At 37.8% G+C, this 22431-nt stretch overlaps 1 protein-coding gene across 2 annotated transcripts in view; it reads left to right on the plus strand.

Annotated features, from left to right (window-relative positions):
• PRCP (prolylcarboxypeptidase) overlaps window positions 1-12418 on the plus strand; it is a 74500-nt gene extending 62082 nt beyond the window's left edge. For both annotated transcript variants that reach the window (XM_072610716.1, XM_072610715.1), the window contains exon 9: window positions 11590-12418. In XM_072610716.1, the coding sequence (XP_072466817.1) occupies window positions 11590-11794 (205 nt within the window). In that variant the 3' untranslated portion in view covers window positions 11795-12418. The remainder of the gene's footprint in view (window positions 1-11589) is intronic.
• The last annotated feature ends 10013 nt before the right edge of the window (window positions 12419-22431 follow it).

Below are 22431 nucleotides of genomic sequence, written 5' to 3' on the forward strand. Positions count from 1 at the left end.
AAGAAGACAAGTTACTGTATAACAAGCAGAATGGCTCTACAAAGGCCCGAGACGTATCAGAATAATCTAATTTCCTTTTGTGATAAAGTGGCAGCCTAGGTAGAATGGCAGGATGTAATCTAACTTCAACCTTTTTAAATTCTATCCACAATGATATGCTACCTAGAGCACAACATTTATATAAATATATGATTGACAAGAGGGTTAGACTCAGAGAATTGTTTTTAGTGGATCAATCCACTGTTGGGATTTGACAGTGTATGAAAAGATATAGAAAAAGAGTGCAACAGGTTTGAGAGAAGAGGACAGTATGTAGTTGAATTGGTTAACTGTGTGGTCAGAATCAAGAAAGGAGAAAAGTAAAACCAGATGAGGGGTGATGGATGGTCTGTAAGAGTATTGAGGGGTAGAGGGACTGAAGGTCATGGTGAGAATGAATAACTTAAGGAGGGAGACATAGAGGGAGTTTTTCTTTTTTATTAAATTTATTTATTTTCAGTTTTCAACATTCACTTCCACAAAAATTTTGAATTTCAAATTTTCTACCCATCCTCTCTCCCCACTCCCCCCCCCCACCTCAGGACAGCATGTATTCTGATTACCCTTTCCTCTAATCTTCCCTCCCTTCCATTACCCCTCCCCCACCATCCCTTCCCTTCTATTTTCCTTTAGGGCAAGATAGATTTCTATACCCCATTGCCTATGTATCTTATTTCCTAGTTGCTTGTAAAAACAATTTTTAACATTCATTTTTAAAGTTTTGAGTTCCACATTTTCTCCCTTCCCCCCTCCCCACTCACCCTCATTGAGAAGGCAAGCAATTCAATATAGGTTATGCATATGTAGTCATGCAAAACACTTCAATAACAGTCATGTTGTGAAAGACTAACTATGTTTCCCTCTGTCCTGACCCACCTTCCTGACCCTTCTGTTTTCTCCTTTGAACTGTCACTCTCCAAAAGTGTTTGCTTCTGACTACTGCTTTCCCCAATCTGCTATATCTTCAATTATTCTCCCTCTCTTATCCTCTTCCCCCCTGCCTTCTTGTAGGGTAAGATAAATTTCCACATCCAATTGAGTGTGTGTGTTATTCCCTCTTGAAGCCAAGTGCAATGGAAGTAAGGCTCACTTATTTCCTCTTATTTGCCCCTTCTTCTCATCCTTTGTAAAAGCTCTTTCTTGCCTCTTTTACGTGAGTTGATTTACTACATTCTACCTCTTCTTTTCTCGTTCTCCCAGTACATTCCTCATGGCAGCTAGGTGGTGCAGTGGATAGAGCACCAATGCAGGAGACAGGAGGACCTGAGTTCAAATCTCACCTCAGACACTTGATACTCACTAGCTGTGTGACCTTGGGCAAGTCACTTAACCCCAACTGCCTCATCCTGGGTCATCTCCAGTCATCCTGATGAATATCTGGTCACTGGATTCAGATGGCTCTGGAGAAGAAGTGAGGCTGGTGACCTGCACAGCCCTACTTCACTCAAAACAAAGTCAAATGCAGGTCATGTCATCATTTCTCTGATGGCATGGTGTTCTTTGGCAATGGATAAACACACACAGTACATTCCTTTCAACACTTAATTTTATTTTTTAGATATCATCCCTTGTGTTCAGCTCACCCTGTGCATTTGTGTGTGCTGTCTCCCTCTCTCTCTCCATATATGTGTGTGTGTGTGTATGTGTGTGTGTGTAGTAGATTTAGTACACATACATAGATATACATATACATATATATGCACATATATATTCCTTTCAGTTACCCTAATACTCAGAAAGGTCTGATGAGTTACAAATATCATTTTTCCATGTAGGAATGTAAACAGTTCAACTTTAATAAATCCCTTATGGTTTCCCTTTCTTGTTTACCTTTTCATGCTTCTCTTGATTTTTGTATTTGAAAGTCAGATTTTCTATTTAGCTCTAGTCTTTTCAACAAGAATGCTTGGAAGTCCTCTATTTCATTGAAATCCCATGTTTTCCTCTGAAGTATTATGCTCAGTTTTGCTGGGTAGGTGATTCTTGGTTTTAATCCTGTCTCCTTTGACTTCTGGAATATCATATTCTAAGCCCTCTGATACCTTAGTGTAGAAGCTATATCTTGTATTATCCGGATTGTGTTTCCACAATACTTGAATTGTTTCTTTCTGGATGCTTGTAATATTTTCTCCTTGACCTGGGACCTCTGAAATTTGACTACAATATTCCTAGGAGTTTTCCTTTTGGGATCTCTTTCCCGAGGTGATTGGAGAATTCTTTCCATTTCTGTTTTACCCTCTGGTTCTAGAATATCAGGGCAGTTTTCCATGATAATTTCTTGAAAGATGATGTCTAGGCTCTTTTTTGATCTTGGCTTTCAGGTAGTCCCATAATTTTTAAATTATCTCTCCTAGATCCATTTCCCATGTCAGTTGTTTTTCCAATGAAATATTTCACATTGTCTTCTATTTTTTCCATTCTTTTGGTTTTGTTTTATGATTTCTTGATTTCTCATAAAGTCATTAGCTTCCATTTGCTCTATTCTAACTTTTAAAGAATTATTTTCTTCAGTAAGCTTTTGGCCCTGTTTTTTCATTTGGCCCATTCTTCTTTTTAAGGCATTTTTCTCCTCATTAACTTTTTCGACTTCTTTTACCATTTGGATTACTCTAATTTTAAAGCTGTTATTTTCTTCAGGATTTTTTTAGGTCTCCATTAGCAAGCTGTTGACTCATTTTTCATGATTTTCTTGCATCGCTTCTCTTCCCAATTTTTCCTCTCTTTCTCTTACTTACTTTTTGAGCTGTTCTATGGCCTGAGACCAATTCATATTTTTTTGGAGGCTTTGGATGCAGGAGACTTGATTTTTGTTGTCTTCTTCTGGTTGCATGCCCTGATCTTCCTTGTCACCAAATGGTGTAAGAAAATGTCTTTTCATTGAGAAAGTATGAAATCTATAGTCCGTTTTTTTCTCCCCCATTTACTTATCCTCCCAGCCAATCATTTGACCTTTGAGCTCTTTGTTAAGTGGAGGGCTCCAGAAGCAGCTGCTACTTTGGCAATGGTTGTGGCCAGACCACGCTCCCCTCTCAGGTAGGTGAGAGACCCTTCCCATTGACCTTTGATGCTGTCTTTGGTGTTTTTGGGTTGAGAAGTCTGGAAACCACAGCAACCACCAGCAATTCAGTCCCCTAATGCCAGCTCCAGCTTTGTCTGCTCCAGCATAGCCCATGCTGAACTGCACTCTGCTCTCAGCCCAGTGTGATAGACCCTTCCTGTGTATCTTCCTGATTGTTTTGGGCTGGAAATTTGCTTCAGTCTGTCATTTTGTGGCTTCAACTGCTCTAGAATTTGTTTAGAGTCATTTTTTTTTTACAGGCTTTTTGAGGGGGTTAAGAGGAGAGCAAAAGTAGGTCCCTGCTTCTATTCTGCCATCTTGGCTCCACCTTCAGGAAGTCTAGAAGAATACTGTTTTTAGGGAAGAATTTCAGAATTGTTGATTATTTAAATGGAATACTTTAGGTGGCGATAAAATCAAAGTTGTGACTATTTCTTTGTTTAGCTAAACTGAATTGATGATGTACATCATGAGAGATGAATATATTGATGAGCTAAGAGGCCTGAGTGATTGAGGGAACATCAACACATATGTCCAAGTTCCCTAGTGTAAGGGTTTTGGTTGGAGAGGAGAGAAAGACTGTAGCAGGTACTAAATTCTTAGGGAAAGGAGAAAGAAAGATCTGGAGGATAATAGATAATTTCCACAGGGCTCTAGATAGGGTATTCTATCTGGACAGAATCTCACTAAGCTCCCAAACTTTACTGTGTTTTCCATAGACTTCGATATTTTTAGTGTCTGTATAATAGTCCAGGTTAAAAAAAACACAGAAAGTGTATTTTATGAAAACTTACAGTAACAAAGCTTCTTGTAATACCTATTCTTGGTGTGGATGTTGCTCTGGGAGGGCAGCTAGGTGGTACAGTGGATAGAGCACCAGTGCAGGAGTCAGAAGGACCTGAGTTCAAATCTCACCTCAGACACTGGACACTCACTATTTGTGTGACCTTGGGCAAGTCACTTAACCCCAGTTGCCTCATCCTGGGTCATCTTCAGTCATCCTGATGAATATCTGGTCACTGGATTCAGATGACTCTGGAGGAGAAGTGAGGGTGGTGACCTGCACAGCCCTCCCTCACTCAAAACAAAGTCAAGTGCAAGTCATGTCATCATTTCTCTGATGGCGTGGTCTTCTTTGGCAACAAAGGATGAACACACATTGCTTTGGGATCTTGAACAATATTTCTATGCTTTTAAAGTCCAAGTTTTGTCAGGCCCTACTAAGCTAGAAAGTGTTTAAGCATGATCTTTGTGATTAAATGGGTATATGTGTGTATAATACATATTTGTATATCTAGATACATAAATCTATTTAGATATATAAATATATATCTATATAAACATATATAGATATCTAAAGATAATGTATATCTATTTCTATCATATCTGTACCTACACACGCTTTGTCACAAGGAAAGCCTTTCTAACTTAGGTGATCTATCTTATCTATCTATCTGTTTGTCTACCTTTCTCTCTCTCTCTCTCTGGTTGGTTGTGGTCCTTTGTTCTTGAAGAGGACCAAAATGACATCACTATTTGTGTCCAACTATGGCTGATCAGACCAATATGAGCTTGTAATGCTCTACCACAGGTCAGGCACAAATAGTTCATGTGAATATTTGTGGTGGATTCTCTAAATTTGTGCATCTGACAGATTTCTTTTGAGCTACTTCAGTTTTGCTTTGCTTAAAGAACACAATGCCTTCTTTGATGTAGGTATGCCATACTGGGTGGTCCTTTGCCAGTATCTCCCATGTCATGCAATTAATTCCACAGTTCTTCAGAGAGACCTTTTGAGTGTTATCTACCACCTAAGATCAGCCTTGCTACAATCAGAGTGGTTGGGCCCAAGAAATTGGGCCCAAGGTTGGTTTACATTTTTTGGGGTGGGGCTGGTAGTGATGAAGGCATAGCTATTCTCAAAAACAAGTATTAGAATTGTTTTGATCTTCATGGATGGAGAGGAGATCCTCACTGATGATATCATGCGATCCTTGAACTATGTAAGTGCAGTGATAAGATAGGTACCAACGTGAGTGTCACCTTTTGGATCGTCAATATGGTCTCATTTCAAATGACAAAGTTCTGTCTACCCCTGTGTAAGCATAAGAGCTAATGAATTTGGCCTCTTATATTTCCCCATTGTTTTTGTCTACGTTTTGATAGCTTGTGTATTGAATGCAAAGCATTAGTTGAAAAGGATAAAGAAAAAACAAAAATCATTATTGACCTTAGAAAGTTTATCATTTAATGGGAACAGGATGAACACAAATATATATCTACTATAACTTTAGAATCATACGATTAAGAACTTTCCCATTTTACAGATAATGAAACTGAGGCTCTCAAAGAATTGAAATGACTTGCTAATGTTTATGTAGGTGAGAAATTTGAATCAAAATCCTTGAAATCCATATTCCATGATCATTCTACTAGAGTGTTAACTTGATAGTATAATACTGATTTTAGAATAGAAATTGGTTATGGAGCAGGCTCATCTTAGACTCCAATTCAAAGTATCTCATTATTGCAGGGTTCCCTTGCTGCTTGAAACACTAACGTTGCATTCTAGCAGCATTTACTAAGGGACATAAACAAGTACACATAAACGACCATGGAGAGATTCACATGTTTTATAAGGTTTCTTCATTTGAACAATGGCGTTTCTGTTACTACACCATTAGTATTTCAAATGAAACCATCCCGGAAAAACAGTATTGTTTAATATAAAGAAAGGTAGGATGGAAAGAAGACAGGTTTACCGCAAGAAAATTGGTACCTTTTTCTTGGGTGTCAAAAAATTATCTTTCAATTGGATGTCAAGTATAAAAAATCCAATGTAGATAGTTTAGTAGATCAATTAAAGTCAACATCCATAATCGTAGAACGTGGTTTTTAATCAACTCAAGTGCTCTTCTCTTTGTGCTAAGGAATACACATTCCCCAAAAGCAGAAGGGAGACAACCTCGGGAATGCTTTTCTGGAGCTCACAGTTTTCTCTTTTCATTTTATGTGGGCCACCAGCCCTAGGATATTTTTTTTAAAGGCATCTCTAAGAAAGGAGTATGAAAAGGTCCAATAGGATCTGCTCATCATCATCATCATTTTGCCTCTCTGTTTGGGGAGCCAGATGGCCTCCTCCCAGGGGATCCTAGTACTAAAACAGCATGTGGAGAATGTATCTCTGTATTTACTCTCACTTAGTTCCTGTGTTTGGCTGCTACCTATTAGTTTTGCAGCCCATTCTGTGACTCGGCTTTAAGAATAATACAGAATATTTTTATTTATTTATTTTCCTTTCCCATTGCATAACTTAATAAGATGCCAAACATTTTTTCACACAACTTAAAAGGAATGCTTCACTCATGTCTGTGTAGAGTCTCTAAATATAAATGAGAGAGGGTTTCCTTTTTGAGCTGCCTCATTTACCATCATTTTTCAGGTCCAGTAACTGCTGCCAGCGATTTCATTTGGCCTGATGATAGCAATCTTTACACAGGGCAACCAGATTCCCCCATGAAAGCAAATGCATTTGTATATTTCTCAGTGATTGGCTTAATTTTCACATGACTAGGACCAAGAAATCAAGTCTATGAACATCTTAGGTCTCTCAGCAACTCAGAACAGTGTTGCTAAGCCACTCGGTTGATTCAAATGACCTTTTAAATCAAATGCAGTTGGCTGATTATGTTGCTTGTGGGATGGCCTTTTTGTTTTGCAAATAACATAGTGTTTCCTATCTATGTTAGGCCTGTGAAATTAGAATGATGATAAAGGTTGCTTGTCAATGAAAAGAATCCAACCCTGGGGATGTATAGTTTACTTTTCCATTTTTAAAAAATAATTGAAAACCAGAGCCCCTCTTTGTTTTAGAACTCTCTTTGGATAATTGAAGGGGGCAGTTCGCTCTTTGTTTTAGTCTGTTTTTGTGTGTAAAAAAAGCAGAACAGTGCTCTTTTTGGAATGAATCTTTCTAGGATACTGTTGAATTAGTAGTGAAAAGTCCTTAGGGAACTTCATAATAATTTAACAGGGAATTTGAAAATAACACTTCGAACACCTGTTATTGGTAAGAGTTACTTAGATACTTACATTTGCAAAGAGAAAGTATAATGATTCCACATGGAAGTTCACAAGCTATATTTTTAATGTTAAGAACTTAGTGTTTATCCAAAATAATTTTCAGAAAGTGCTGGGGATATGACTCAAATAACATGATTTGTATTGATTTTTGCTTTTTACCCCTGAGTAATGTTAGTTTTGTCTGTCACCAGTACATAGCAAGTAGCTATAATGAAGTTAAATGAATTGTTTGAGACAACAGTGAGTCAGTGATTAAATTGTCTTTAAAAAGAATGTAGGTCTGTGTTCTATAGGGATAGGCAGTATGACTTCATACATATAATTATTTTGCACAATGGTAGTACATACAAACTTAGGTACTTAAAACATGATTTTGGTCATGGGATGTATATATATTATGGAAATTACTCGTCTGACAATTTGACTTTGAAAATTTCATTTCAGTTTTGTAACACTGTCCATAAAAGAGGCATAATCTTTTTTTAATAGAATTTCATTTTTTTCCAATTACATGTAAAGATAGCTTTCAGCATTCATTTTTTAAAAGATTTTGAGTTCCAAATTTTTCTCCTTCCTTCCTTTCCTCCCTTTCCAAGACAGTAAGTAGTCTGATGTGATGTAGGTTATATATGTGCAATCATGTTAAACATATTTCTCTGTCAGTCATGTTGTAAAAAGAAGAAATAGAACAAAAATTTTAAAAAATCCACGAAGAAAAGATTTCTCCCCGTCCCCCCCAACTGAAAATAGTGTGCTTTGATCTGCATTCAGACTCCATAGTTCTTTCTCTGGATGTGGATGGCATTTTCCATCATGAGTGTTTTGAAATTGTCTTGGATCACTGTATTGGTTAGAAGAGTTAGGTCTGTCATAATTGATCATTAAATAATATTGCTATTATTGTGTGCAACGTTCTCCTGGGTCTGCTCACTTCACTCAGCATCAGTTCATGTAATTCCAGGTTTTCTTTGAAATATGCCTGCTCATCATTTCTTAAAGTACAGTAAGATACTGTCACAATCATATACTATAGCTTGTCCAGCCATTTCCCAACTGATGGGCATCCCCTCAATGTCCATTTCTTTACCACCACAAAGAGAGCTGCCATAAATATTTTTGTACATGTAGGTCCTTTTCAAAGGGTCATAATCTTATACATATTTGAGAACACAATAGAAAAGGTGCCATTCTCTCTTTACAAAGATTCTGTCATCCAACAAGCATTTATTAAATACCTTTGTGTAAAGGCGTTGTGTTAGGTGTAATTCAGGAGGAGAGGCATTTTTTAATTCTTCCAGTAGTGATTTTGGTTGTGTTGTACAATTTGTGGCTGTATGGTAGACACTTTTGCTATGTTAAACTGTCTAATGTTGACATTGAACTAATTTTTAGTTTGTACCGTGCTTTATTCAGTAAATAACCAATCCAGAGAAACAATTTGACTACATTTTATAAACTTTATTTTAAGATTGATTGTAGCATTTTCCCATAGAAGTTTAGGTATTAGTCAGTTGACTTAATGAGGAGACTAAAAAGAACCTAGAAGCTTTCTCACCGAGCAAATACTGGATCTTCTTGCCATGTGAAAAGAGAGTAAGCTAAGAGTACCAATGGTCTAGAATATAAACTTTTATATAAAATCTTATGGTGAAGGATGGTTAAAGATGGGCTTCAGTTTTCTCATATGTAAAATTATGATATTGTACTAGGTGGCCTCTAGGATTCTTTCCAGCTCTAATTTGGTGATCCTAAGATTATGTAGGGAGGAAAATAGGTTTAAATAGGTTTAAAGTTGAAAAGTCAACCAAGCAAAGAGATGTAGGAGAATGCCTACATTAAAGGGACAGAATAAGAAAGAGGAACAAGTGATAGTAGTTAGGAAAATTATGAATAAATGAACATGCAAACGTGAAAACATTTATGAAGCCTCTGTGCCAAACTCTGGGGGTATAAGAGCAGAAGGAAGACGGCTCCTGCCTTCAAGGGGCTTATATTCTAATGGGGAAGACCACATGTACAGGGCATTCCATGAAGCTTAAGTGCAGTTTTAAGCTATTAAAACAAATATTCAGGATTCTTTTAAGCCATTAAAGTTTAAAAATGCACTAAGACTCATGGGACACGCTGTATGTGGAAAGGGTGTTTGGCATAGTGAGAGGAGCCATAGGGGAACTGGTTGACATTCTCTTTGTAGGAAATGGCAGTGTTGATTTGATAGCAGTTTAAGAGCTAGGCAGTGGAGATGGGATGAGAGGAGGGGGAGGTTCTCTTAAAGGTGTCAGGGGTAGAGGTGGATGGCAAGAAGATAGCTTTGGTGCACTGTGAAGCATGGCAGAGGCTGAGTGAACTCTGAATTGTACCCATTAATTCACCAAACTGAATGGCTCAGTCCTCAGGAAAGGAGATAAAAAACTGAGGGGATTCATTTGCCAAGCATGGTCTCTGGAGATCCTGGCATGTTTGTCCAGCCAAAGAAGGAGAGAGTCCTAAGAAGAAAGGGAATGGTCAAAAGAAAAATCTAGGGGGAATAAGGTCTGAGAAAAACACATTGAACCTGGCAATTAGAAGGTCTTTAGTGATTTTAGAGTGACTTCAATAGAGTCGCCAGGGGGTAGATGTTAGAGTACAAGGGCTTGAGGATTGAGTAGGTAGTGAGGAAATACAGGCAGTGAGTAGAGACTTTGCCTCAAGAAGTTTAACAGTTAATAGGAAAAGAAATGAGTTGGGACAGCTGTTTGAGGGGATAGTGGTGTCAAGAGAGTTAAAAAAAATTATGATAGAGGTAACTTTTTTTCAGGCATAGAAGAAGCAATTTATAAGAAGAGATTGAAGATACAACAATAGAAATAGAAAATATTCACTTTTCTGTTTGGCTTTTAAAACCCTTGACAACCTGCCCCAACCTACATTTTTGTCTTATTACATATTACTCCCTTTCACACCTACTGTGATCCAGTTAAACTGGCCTCTTACTTTCCTCATACGTGGCACTCCATTTCCTGCCTCCATGACTTTGCCCTGGACTATCCCTCATGTCTCCCAGAGATATAATTCAGTGTCTGCCAATGGGAATGGTAGATGAGGGAGCAAAGGAGAAATATTTTTGTTTTCTAGCGGTCTTACTGTCACACAGGTGGTACCAGGGTTTTTTCTCATGGACAACGCTGGCAGGATTTTTCAAGAGGCACCCTGAGTCCTTGGTTCCTCCAATATTACCCTTCAGAGCACTTCTGTACTTTCTGGGCTGTCCTTGCCATTCAATTCTTATCTTTTACATCAACTTCCTTTCCCATCCCTCCCTGAGGCATGCCCAGTGGTGCCACACTTGATGTAGTAACACATTGTCTTCCTACCTATGATGTAGCAAAGTGATTTTTATTTTAAGTAAAAACAAAGCTTGGAGGCCAGAGTATTCAGGCAGACCTAATTTTTTCATTTGTTATTATGAAACTGCCCCTTCTAGGGCTTGCTCTTGACCTAAGCTTAAGGTTAAATGGAAGAGCCCTCAGTTGGTGACATTTAACCTTAATAGAATTTGTTGTTCACGTTTCATATCCGCCTCTTAATAAGTCTGATGCTACACTTAAAAGCTGCCTGGTGCTGCGTGGGTGATATGGTGGGGAACACAGAAAACATGCTGATTTGAAAGGATGAAATTTCTGTTGTCTTGTTACTGAAAATGAGAGAACCACAGGAAAGTTTAACATAGAGAATGGAGGAAGAAATAGCTAAAGTAATAAAAGTTGTTAAAGCTGTGAAAATATTTTGGGGCACTCTTTGAAATAAAGACTTAACTTTCCTATAGCTTCATTAAATTAAAAAAAAAAACCCTATCTAATGATAGACCTCTCCATGCACTCTCTTTTCTTTGTTTCTTAGAGTCCCTTGTTTCCTTCAAGATTCAGCTGAAAGGCTGTCTTCTATGTGAAGCCTTTCCTAATCTCTCCTCACCGGCAGCAAGTGCCTTCCCTCCATATTCTCGCTGTGCTCTTTTGTATATACTTTCATATGGAATGGAATGTAAGCTTCTTGAGGACAAGGACTATTTCACTTTTATCTCCCTAGCACCTAGCACAGTGTTTGGTACATGATAGGTGCTTAATAAATGCTTGTTAACTGACTGAAGAAGATGGGAGGGGATGGAATCTGGGGTCTAAGTGGAGGAATTAACCTTGACTCTTCCTCAGAAATAGGGGAAACTAAGCAGAAGATGGATGAAAACAGCTCTTTTGAGGTGAGGAGTAAATGAATTTCTGAGCAACATGGAAGACCCAGATGAAATTGTGATTTTAATGTAGTTTCTCTCTTTTTTTTTTTTTTTTTTTACCACAATGAAAGTTTCCTAATAGGTTCTTAATGCCACTTGTTGGGATGTTAACCTAATCCTCTTTTCCCCTTTCTTCTTGCAGCAATGGTGCCCTGGATCCTTGGTATGCAGGTGGAGTGAATGAGAACATCACAGATACTCTCATCTCAATAGTCATCCCAGATGGGGCTCATCACTTAGATCTACGTGCCAGGAATGCTGATGACCCTGAGTCAGTGCTGTTTGCCCGAACCATGGAAGTTTACTACATGAAGAAATGGATCACACAGTTTCAGGGTCATCACTGAAAAGTGACATGGATGCAACATAATGTCATGATTTTTTTCCCAAACATTGCCCCATGTATTTTTTCTGCATATTTTTTATTTTCATTACTAGATGGAGGACAAGAGGGGAAAAGTACCTGGAATAAAATTCCCTCAGTGGGATTTTTATTTTGCCAGTGCTGGACTTCCATATCCATGTCCATAAAGAGGTCTTTTTCAGTTTTACAAATGGCCAAAAATCTAACCTGGTGTGTCCTCCCTGAATTGGGTTCCTTATTATCTTAGGAAAAAGGAATGACCCTCCTGAGGGACAGCTTGTTCCTCACTGGTTAAGTTTTACAAGTCATTTGAGGCTACTTGTCACTTCTCACTGAAGAATTTTGTGAAAACAAACCAACAAACAAACCAGAAATGTTATTAAGGGCAGAGGGGTGATGGAAAAAATGATGCCTGTTGTTGTGAAAAGCTTCTTAACAGGCCTTTATGAGGCCACATCTAGAACATGGAAAACATTTCTCTTGTTCTGAAGTTGTTAATCAAGGATGTAAGTGGAGTTGTGCTATTGTAAATAAGGAATAGGGCTGGCCCTTATACCTGTTTGTTTATATTAAAGGACATGCTAGCTGTCTTGTAACATGGCACATATTTAGTTTGGTTGGCTGTGTGATTTTTTTTTTTTTTTTGCTTTTATGTGTTTCTTTCTCCTTGGCATCTTCTCTTAATTCTGGGATATTTGCCACAGTGGTTCTGCCAGAGAGAAATTTGGCTATTTTCTGCTCTGTTTCTCTTTGTTTCTTAGCTCAGTTTTGGGATACTTTTGATAGGCTCTACTAGTTTAAAAAAAAAAAAAGCTTCAACTTTGCTCATTATTTGAGATGCTTGCTTATATATAATGTGACTCCTGTAGAAGTTTCAGTATAGACCTTAAAATTATAGATTAACTATTCAAAATTGGTTACATTTACCTTTCCTTTTTTGTTTTTGGTTGGGGTGGTGTCATGAAAGCCCAGGGTGTTGGAGCACACAGGGGCAGGTGCACAAGTTTCCTATTTGGTATCCACAAAGGCCAACTGACCAATTCAGAGAGACAGCAATTTTGACATTAATAAATGGCTGAGCTGTTCCTGTTTCCAAGCTTTTGACTTCTTTCACGCAGCACTTACACTGAAACCTTTCTTTCCAAAAGCTTTTTTAGGATAACAAATAGGGCCGGATCAAAACCTTTCAGGGGCAGAGAGGGACTCTCTAAACAGCTTCTACTTTGGTGAAAGCCCTTTTCTCTTATTTCTGCTGTTCTCTTTCTTCAGGATTCTTCCCATTGCCCTGCCTTGGGAACAATGTCTGTTTTTTAAAAAATGTACCTCAAGCCTAATCACTTAAAAAAAAAATGCCAATTCATGGTTTATCTCAGATATAAGGACAATTTCTGTGCGTGTGTGATCTAGGAAATATAGGAAGATAATTGTCCTTTTTTAGAAGCATTCAATTTCTTATTATATTGAATCATTTAATTGCTGCTTTCATTTTAAATTCAGCACAATTCCATGACATGGGAATCTTATGACCAAAGCGTAACGAGTACTTTTTTTGTCACTCATGAGTAGTTATGTAATTCAGAGTTTATAAATTAAAGTTTTATCATCCACACACTCATATACACATCCATTCCTATGATTTTTAATAAAAATTAGACCCAAGAAAGTTTTCATTAAAAATCCTATACATGCTTACATACACACAATACAAGGATGTGTGCACATATGCATACACACACACATATATCAAGCACAGCTTAAAGCTATCCTTAGAACATTGTTGTTTCAGGTGATATTATTTGAATGTAGTGGCCTTTGGTAATGGTGGTGGAGCCTTTAAATAACATTTCCCACAATATGGTATTTTGTAAAGGCTGCTAGACCTCATGGATAGTGTGGGGCTTAAGAGACAGAAGATCCTGGTTGTAAATCCTGCTCAGATGATACTTAATAACTGTGTCACCCTGACTGAACCTCTCCATTTCCTTACCTAGATAAAATGGGGCTATTAATATCTGTAAAATTTATTTCACAGAATTTTTATGAGAAGCATGTGAAATATGTGTATAAAGAATTTTGAAAATCTTAAAATACTCTAATATCTAGTAAATATTTTTTAATCCCCAATAGTTTGTTAAATTCGTAGATTGCTAGGCTAGGAAGAGACCTCATGATATAGAATATCAGAACACAGAATATAGAACATTAGAGCAAGGAGGAACTTTAGATCTATCAATATGCAGAATATTAGAACATGGAACATGTACTATAACAGTGCAGTGGGAACTTAGTGATCATTTCATTGGACCCCACTGCATTTTATGTAAGGGGAAAGCAGGCCAAAAGATGTAAAGGACTTGCCCAAGTTACTAATTAGTCTGTATTTTTCTGTCTATTTTGTAACAGATGAAAACATTGACTGAAATCTGGTTTGAATATACTGTATTTAATGTCATTTTTACATTTAGCAGTAGCTAAGATTTTCACAGTTATTTAGTTTTGCTGTCATTAAAAGATTTGTGTTGATTTAATGTAGTAACTACTTCTACTTGACATATGTGATGCTGGAGCTTTCAATGGGGAGAAGTCTTTGAAGAAAAACTGTGTACTTTACAGAAGAATGGAAAAGAGAACTTTAAATCAGATTTGGCTTATCCATTATCTTTTAAAGATTAAGACCATTGGGCAGCCTTTTTTTTGGCTTGGAAGTAAAATTTAATAAGAACTTTACATGCAATATTTTAATAATTCAATGGGTCTGTGATCTTACTGCCATGAATACTTTGTTGAGCAGTGCAAATTGTGACCCATGCGTGCTTTTCCATCCTGTCAGATTCTTGTCTGTGTCCTTCCACAAATCTTGCATACAGAAGGCACTTAATGTTTGTTGAATGAATGAATATCACTGCTTCAAATTAGATGCTATTTTATATAAAGTGATAGTTTAATTTGATATTAGTGTAAATTTTGGTTTTTGTTCAATTGTATTGTTCCATTTGACAAGTGTTTAATATGTGCTTATGTCTCTTGCACTGTGGTCAGCATTTGCAGGGAAATCAAAAATTAATGTGTAGCATAGTCCCTTTTATAAGAAGCTTATATTTTTTTGGATACATGAGATTAGCATGAAAAGAGGAAGACATGGAAAAAAAATCAGAAAACAATATGATTATAAATGATTAATAAAGAGACAATGTTTATAAATTAATAAAGAGACAATTATTTTCTGATGACAAAAACAAATTGGATAGTATAAGATTAATTTGAGCCAAGGCCAATTTTCTTGGTCCTTTGCATTCCAAATGGAAGCAGATATTTTTAGCTAAATCTACTTTCTAGACAATTCTGTTGGAGGGACATTCTGCTAATCAGCCAAATTTTCTTAGTAAAGGTTTTAGATCCTAAATTATTATAAAAATACCTTCACCTTCACCAAACTTTTATTAAGCACTGGGTTAGTTGTTAGAGGAGATATAAAGATCAAAGGATGACAATCTATTTCTATAGTCTATTTATCATTAGAAGGGATCTTAGAGATCAGCTGGGTCTTTCCCTGGAAGAGCTCTTGGTGGAGAAAATAGCATAATTCAGTCTTCTTTCCATTTTCCATTATCATCTGGCAAAATGAAATACTGTATACTATGATAATTTATTTTTGACATCTATTATTGAGTCATACCTCTGTCTTCTGTCTCCTAGGCCAAAAGAAAAAAAAATCCCAATTTCTAATTGTATGGGTGTTAAGTGTTCCTTAGTGTGATTCTTTCTACACCTTCCTTCCCCTGCTGTTTTCCACTTTTATCTTGTGTGTTCCATCCAGTCCCATTCTTGACAAGAGTTCTCAGTGCATTGCTGTTCAGCCTTGGAGTAGGGGTAGTTGGAGGAGGGGACAAGAGAGAACTGCTTTCCCTTTACTGGTGATTTGCAAAATCTTTTAACTTGGTTTCCTGAATTTAGCAAGTAGGAATAGGGAAAACTGAAATAAGGAACAGAAAATCCCTTCCGTTTGTCTTGGTGTTTGATAATATATGCAACCTCTCTGGGTGGTTTAAGCGGTTTAGGTACTTTCTATAAAAGGGATCTTTTAATGACAAAACTAATGTGATTATCCGAGTGACTGTGAGAGGGGTATTGAAGGCTTAAAGAAAATCTGTTAGAATAGCTGAATGTATCTGCTTAATCCTTTCTCTAATGTGGGTGAACAATGCTCTGGGAAGCTATCGGTCTTTCTTTCTTGCAGTAAATGCTTGGTCTCCAGAGGTAGGGACTGTTTGGAGCACTTTATACCCTTAGCTTTACCTTCTAAAGAGCACAAAAGCACAGGGAAAACCCAAAGGGACCCAAGAGCTTACAGAAAGCCAGCTTCTCCTGTGATAGCCAAAGGCAAAACTTACTCTGGAGCAAATGCTTTCTCTGCCTCATCATCAGCTACTAGGAGATGAAACATCTCAGAAGCAATTGCCACAGACAGTTATTTAAAAAAAGCACCAGGTCTAGCTCCTGCAAGTGTTAGGTGCTGGATGGATGGACGCATCATTCTTTGAAATTCAAAGGCTTAATTGCTAAGGAATGGTCATTTATTCATCTTTTGTGAAGATTTTTTTTTTGTTCATCTTGTCCTACTGTGACCTGTGGCCTTCTATATTTCTCTTTTGCCAGAAGTGAGTAAATCTAAATTCTCAATCTCACCAACTGCAAAAATTGCCGGCATGGCTGTTAGAATTTTACAATGTTAACTAAGTCTCTTATCCTTAGGTTTTAAATATATTCCTTGAATTCTTAGTGGGCTATTACTAAGAATATATATTTTTATCATGATTATAGAATGCTAAATTTGGAAGGAATTATGAAGGACATTACTTAGTACTAATTCAAACTGTGAATTTCTTCTGATCTCTACCCTTTCTCTTACAGATAGTCATGTGGCTTCTACTGGAGCAGCTACTCACTGTCTCCTGAGGCAGCCTATTAAGTAGCTCTTATTATTTCTTCTTGATTTTGAGAAGAAATGAACTTTTGTGTGCACTCTGGAGTAACAGAATAATAAGTTTACTCCCTCTTCCATGTGACAGCATTTCCAATAACCACGGATAGCTCTCATGTCCTCCTCCCAAGTCTCCATACATCTATAAAGGAAAGACTTGGATTGCATTGTCCAAGTCTGCGGTCTGTAGGGTTCCACTCTTTCATCTTTCAGTAATAATGATAGTAGTAGTTGGTTTATATAACGTTTTATGGCTTACAAAGTTCTTTCCCACAGTAGCCCATGAAGGCCCCATAGAGCATGTTTTTTGTTCAACATGCCTTTCTGGTAATGCTCTGGTTTCTTAGTGTACCTCTTAAAAATCTAGTTTGAAATTGACTACAGAGTTCTGGATTCAGTTCGATTAGCGAAGAGTACAGTAGGGCTAGCACCTTATCTGGATGCTGTGTTCCTGGGATATAAGTTGAAGTTGGATTAGCTTTTTTGGTAGTCATGTGACCCTGTTGTTTTCAGCCCCCTCTATCTCTCAGGTTTTGTTTTGTTGTTTTTTTTTTGTATGAACTGCTGTCTAGTCTGACAGCATCTTCTTCGTATACTTTGCTATTGACTCATTTAACCTAAAGCAGGGTTTAGCTTTTATCCTTATTAAATTGTAGCTGAGCCTGTAGAGGAGATAGCTTCAGATTCAAAGACAGTACTACTTCTGTTTATTCTTTCACTTCCTCTGCCAGATTTATTCCCATCTGTCAGGTTAATGTGTTCATTAATTTAAATTGGAGTGGCTACCAGCTTGGATATGTTTATTGTGATAAAATATATTTGAGGTTTGAATAGTTTGTTTTGTAACACTATATGAGCTTAGCGTAGGTAATAAGACTTATTTGGTCTGGCCTTATGATTTTATGACAGTAGTAAACGATGTGCAAATTCCCTTCTCCAATGAAGAGCAATTTGTCTGTAACTTATAGTCTTGGAAAGATGTCTGGGGAGCACTGAGAGGTTAAGTGATTTGACCATAGTGACATGGCTATGTGTTATAGGCAAATCTGGAACTTAGGTCTTCCTGATTCCAAGGCCAGTCTTATAAACATTTTGCCTCACTTGCCCTTTGGCACCTAAAGGAATGGGCTATTACTTACCAGACTATAAGCTCCATGACGATAGTGATTGTACACTCTACATATAGTAGATAGCTAATAGTTTCTTGGGGCAGCTAAGTGGCAGGGGTAGCTAGGTGGTGAAGTAGAGTGCCAGGTCTGAGTCAGGAAGACTCCTCTTCATGAGTTCAAATCTAGTCTCAGATACTTCCTGTGTATTTCTGGGCAAGTCACTTAACCCTGTTTGCCTCAGTTTTCTCATCTCTAAAATGGGTGGGAGAAAGACAGGCCAAACCACTCTAGTATCTTTACCAAGAAAACCCCAAATGGGATCACGAAGAATCAGATACAACTGAAAATAATCAACAACAACAAATAATGGCTTAGTGAATGGCTTAATAATGTAAGTGTATTACATATGTGTTTAGTAGATACACAGATTTATGTGTGTGTATATGTAAAAATAGTGATTGATTGAACCTCACCAAATGAGAAGGTGTGAAGAGACTAGTCTGCACTGTTTGAGAGAATATCCATATTGATGAGATTATAGGTCCATCTAAATATTATAACTATGTGATTATTATTATGCAAAGAAATCATACATCTACGCAAAGGAAAATCTCAAGGCGAGTGTCTGCCCACCTGCTTTGCCAAAGTCATCAAAAAGCATTGCCCTGTGTACCAGCCAACCCCAAGAAGAGTCCACGGCTTTCTCTCTACTGGACAAGGAAAAATGAAGTCAGCACTCTGTATGTAAAATAGACTAATAAATGTTGGTACAGCAGGAGGTGGGAGCAATCAAGTGAGCGGCCTGAGTTATCGTGGTAACCTGCTGAATTCCTAGGTCACAAAGTAATTTACAGACTGGTCCTAATGCCATTCAGTAATTATTCAGACAGCCCAGACTCCGGGGTACAGAGTGTCCTGCTGATTATGTTATTAATACTATCAACAAACAGCAGGATGTTGGTGTGAAGCAAAGAAATACAAAACAGGCAACCAAGCTGATGAACAAAACCAAGAGCGATATTAACTGGATGTTTGTGTGGGTAACCAAAAAAACCCCCCCAAAACCAAAAAAAAAAACCCTAACAAAAAAATCCCCAGCCTGCGCAAGTCAGCCCTTATCAATAGTTGCCCCTTATGGTACCAGTGCAGACAGCTTAGGAGGATGACTTTGGGGGATGGGCTGGTGGAGAGGAAACAGAGCCATCCATGTCAACTAATTTATATCAAAGACTATGCAATAGGCCCCATGGAGACAGATGGAAAATGGTTTCTAGGCCCCCCTCAGAATAATTTAAATTAACATCCAAGGAACAATGTCAAACCTTCTTTGACATAGTGTGGGAATAAGTGGCCTTAGCATTTTAACTGGATCAGAGAAATTGGTCGTGTCCACTAAGAGATTTAGTCAGCTGAGATCACAACCTTTGTTAACCCAGATGTACTTTTGAGGAGTTTACTGATGGGGAAGGGTGTTATATTCAATCCTTACCTTCTTTTTGCTCAAACAAATATACAAAGAAGACCTAGGAAATTTTAAAGTTGTTTTGGAAAATGGTAATTGAGTTCTTTCTAGCAGTAAAGAGTATTACAAAAAATGAAATTGATTGTATTTTAGACAACAAAAATTGATGTTACTAATGTGAGTTATTCTGAATCAGCTTTAGTGCTTAGTCAAACTTATGTTCAAGCAAAGGTGAAAATACAAAATATGAGTAAAATGAGAACATATGGTACGTAATTGTGGAAACTCCAATTTGACTTCTGAGGGGAAAAAATAGGAAATAAGTAGAAGAATAGACATTAATACAGATTAACCTTGTCACTTGCCACAAAGACGAAAAGAGCCTAGAAGTCATTCCAGCTAGGAAACATTTGATCCTCTTCACCAAGCACAGAGATTATAGCAACTAAGGACAACACTTTTAGAATATAAACTCTGGAAAATCTTATGAATGGGGATGAGCCTCATAAACTAATAAGAAGCAATAGAAGGAGAAATTTATAGAAATGTTTAGCGAGAGATCCAATGAAGGCAGATCATTTTGAGGGCATGTAAGGATGAGACTGGAAGGAGGAGAATAGATGATCTAGCATCTGTTCATCATAGAGTACACCTTCACTTAGGGAGTGGGACATAGATGAAGAATCTAACAAGATTACTGAGAAGGATTGATCAGAGAGGTAGCATGAGAACCAGAAGAATGCATATTCCTATACCCAAAACAAAAGAGTATTCCAGAGGAAGGGTGACAGCCTCAGATGCTGCTTAAAGGTTAAGAAGAGTGAGGACTGAGAAGTTTGATTTAACCATTAAGATCATTAGTAATCTTGGAGAGAGCAGTTTTAGTCAAGTGGTGCAGTTGGAAGACAGATGGAAAAAGGTAGTAGGTAAGTAAGGGAGGGGAAGCTATGAATATAGATGGTTTTTTCTAGGAGTTTGGGTTTGAAAGTCAATAGATAGTCAATACACATTTAAGTACTCCATACCCTCAAGGGGCTTACATTTTATTGGGGGAGCTAACAAGTATGTACAGGATAAATAGAAAGTAAGAGAGGGAAAGAACTAGAATTAAGAGGAGTTGGAAAAGACTTCCTATAGAAGAAAATAGTTTAATTGGGACTTAAAGGAAGCCAGTAGATAGAGATGATGAGGGAGATTGTTCCAGGTAGCGGAGACAGCTAGAGAAACTACCTGCTGAGAGATGAAGTGTCTTATTTGTGGAATGGCTGGGTAGCCAGTGTTACTGGGTCAAAGAATATATGTAGAGGAGTAAGGGATAAGGAGACAGGAAAGGTAGGAGGGGGCTAGACTATGAAGAGATTTGAATTTCAAATGCAGTATTTTGTATTTGATCCTGGAGGCAATAGGGAGCCATTGAAGTTTATTGAGTAGGCAGGTGACATAGCTGGACCTGCACTTAAAAGAAAATCACTCTAGGAAGGACAGAACCAAGATGGCAGCAAAAAGGCAGAAATCCAATTGAGCTCTCTCAAATTCCCCTCCAGACAACTTTAAATAATGCCTCGAAATGAATTCTGGAGAGGCCACACCCACAAAAGGACAGGGTGAAACAATATTCTAGCCCAAGACAAGTTAGGAGGGTGGCAGGAAAGGTCTGTCTCACTGGCGTGAGAGTGGAACGCAGTCTGGTGTAGGCAATGCCCAAGCAGGACAGTAGCCAGCTGCACTTCAGCAAGACAGCATTAGGCCTTAAGGGCAACTGAATCGTCCTCATCAGCTTCCAGAGTTCTCAGCCCACAGGTGGTAAATGGAGTTGGATAACTGGTCAGAGGGAGATTACGGGCATCCCTTTGCTGACACTGGCTGTAGGATTCTGCATTGCCCACACACAAATCTAGGTTACAGTCCCAGGGCAAGGACTAGTACTCCAGAGCTTATGACCACAGAGGAGCAGAGACCCTAGTCACAGTTCTAGGCCATCACATCACCGGAGTATAGACCAGGAGAGTGGTGACCATCCTTAGGTCATACCACCTTGGAAGAACTAAAAACTTACAAGGCCCTAGAACCAACTCTGAACACAGCTGCACAAAAACTCTGAAGCTTGGGACAATGCCCACTCTACCTCAGGAGCAGATCCCAACTCTAACATCAAATTAAAAGTCAAGAAAGTGATGGAAAAAAATGAGCAAATAAACAAAGGGAACCTGACCACATAAAGGTACAATAGTGTGATGTCAAGCAAAGTAGGATCTTTTATTTTTTTGTTTTAGTATAATCAAGTGCCTCTGATTGAATCTTGCCTTGTCTTTACTAGGAATAAAGTACAGAAACAAGAGTTTTTTTTTAACTAGAAATAGTATATGTATTTATATTGTTAATTATTTTAATTTGATTAAAGATCTTCCCTACCCATTAATGTGCCTGGGAAGATTTGTAGGAAGGCCCACACCTTTTGTTAATGAGGCACTGGTTCTCAAGGGTTGTGATGCCCTCTGACTCTAAACATGTATAAATATTCTGAGAGTGAGATTTTACTTTGGGGCTTACTGACTAGAAATGTTTTGTTTAGCCAGAGGAGACTCTGGGAAGCCTCTAAGGAGCTCCCTGGCTTTGAAAACCTAGATGTTGGTGCTTCCCTCTCTGGTAACTATGTATGTATGTATGTATAGCTTACTATCAGTTTGGAAGCTCTGTCCTTTGATTTAGATTTCTCTGTGTTTTCTCTGAAGTTTACGGTGCTGACTTTTTCCCCTGAACTAAGTAGATGATACATGTACTTGATTAAAATGACTGTTAACCCCTCAAAAGTTGTCTTTCCTTTTAGAAATGCAGATCTAAGAACCTATGATAGCAGGCCTGCTGTGTATGTTGGGGTGCTTACTGTTACAAATAGTGACAGGGAGGATCAAAACACAAAATCAAAAGAAGACAACAAAGTCAAAACTACTACATCAAAGCCTCAGAGAAAAATATTAATTGGTCTCAGGGCCAAAAAGAATTCCTAGAAGAACTCAAAAAACTTTAAAAAATCAAGTAACAGAGGTAGAGGAAAAAATGGGGGAAAA

Source organism: Notamacropus eugenii, chromosome 5, assembly GCF_028372415.1.
Source record: "Notamacropus eugenii isolate mMacEug1 chromosome 5, mMacEug1.pri_v2, whole genome shotgun sequence".
Classification (NCBI taxonomy): domain Eukaryota; kingdom Metazoa; phylum Chordata; class Mammalia; order Diprotodontia; family Macropodidae; genus Notamacropus; species Notamacropus eugenii.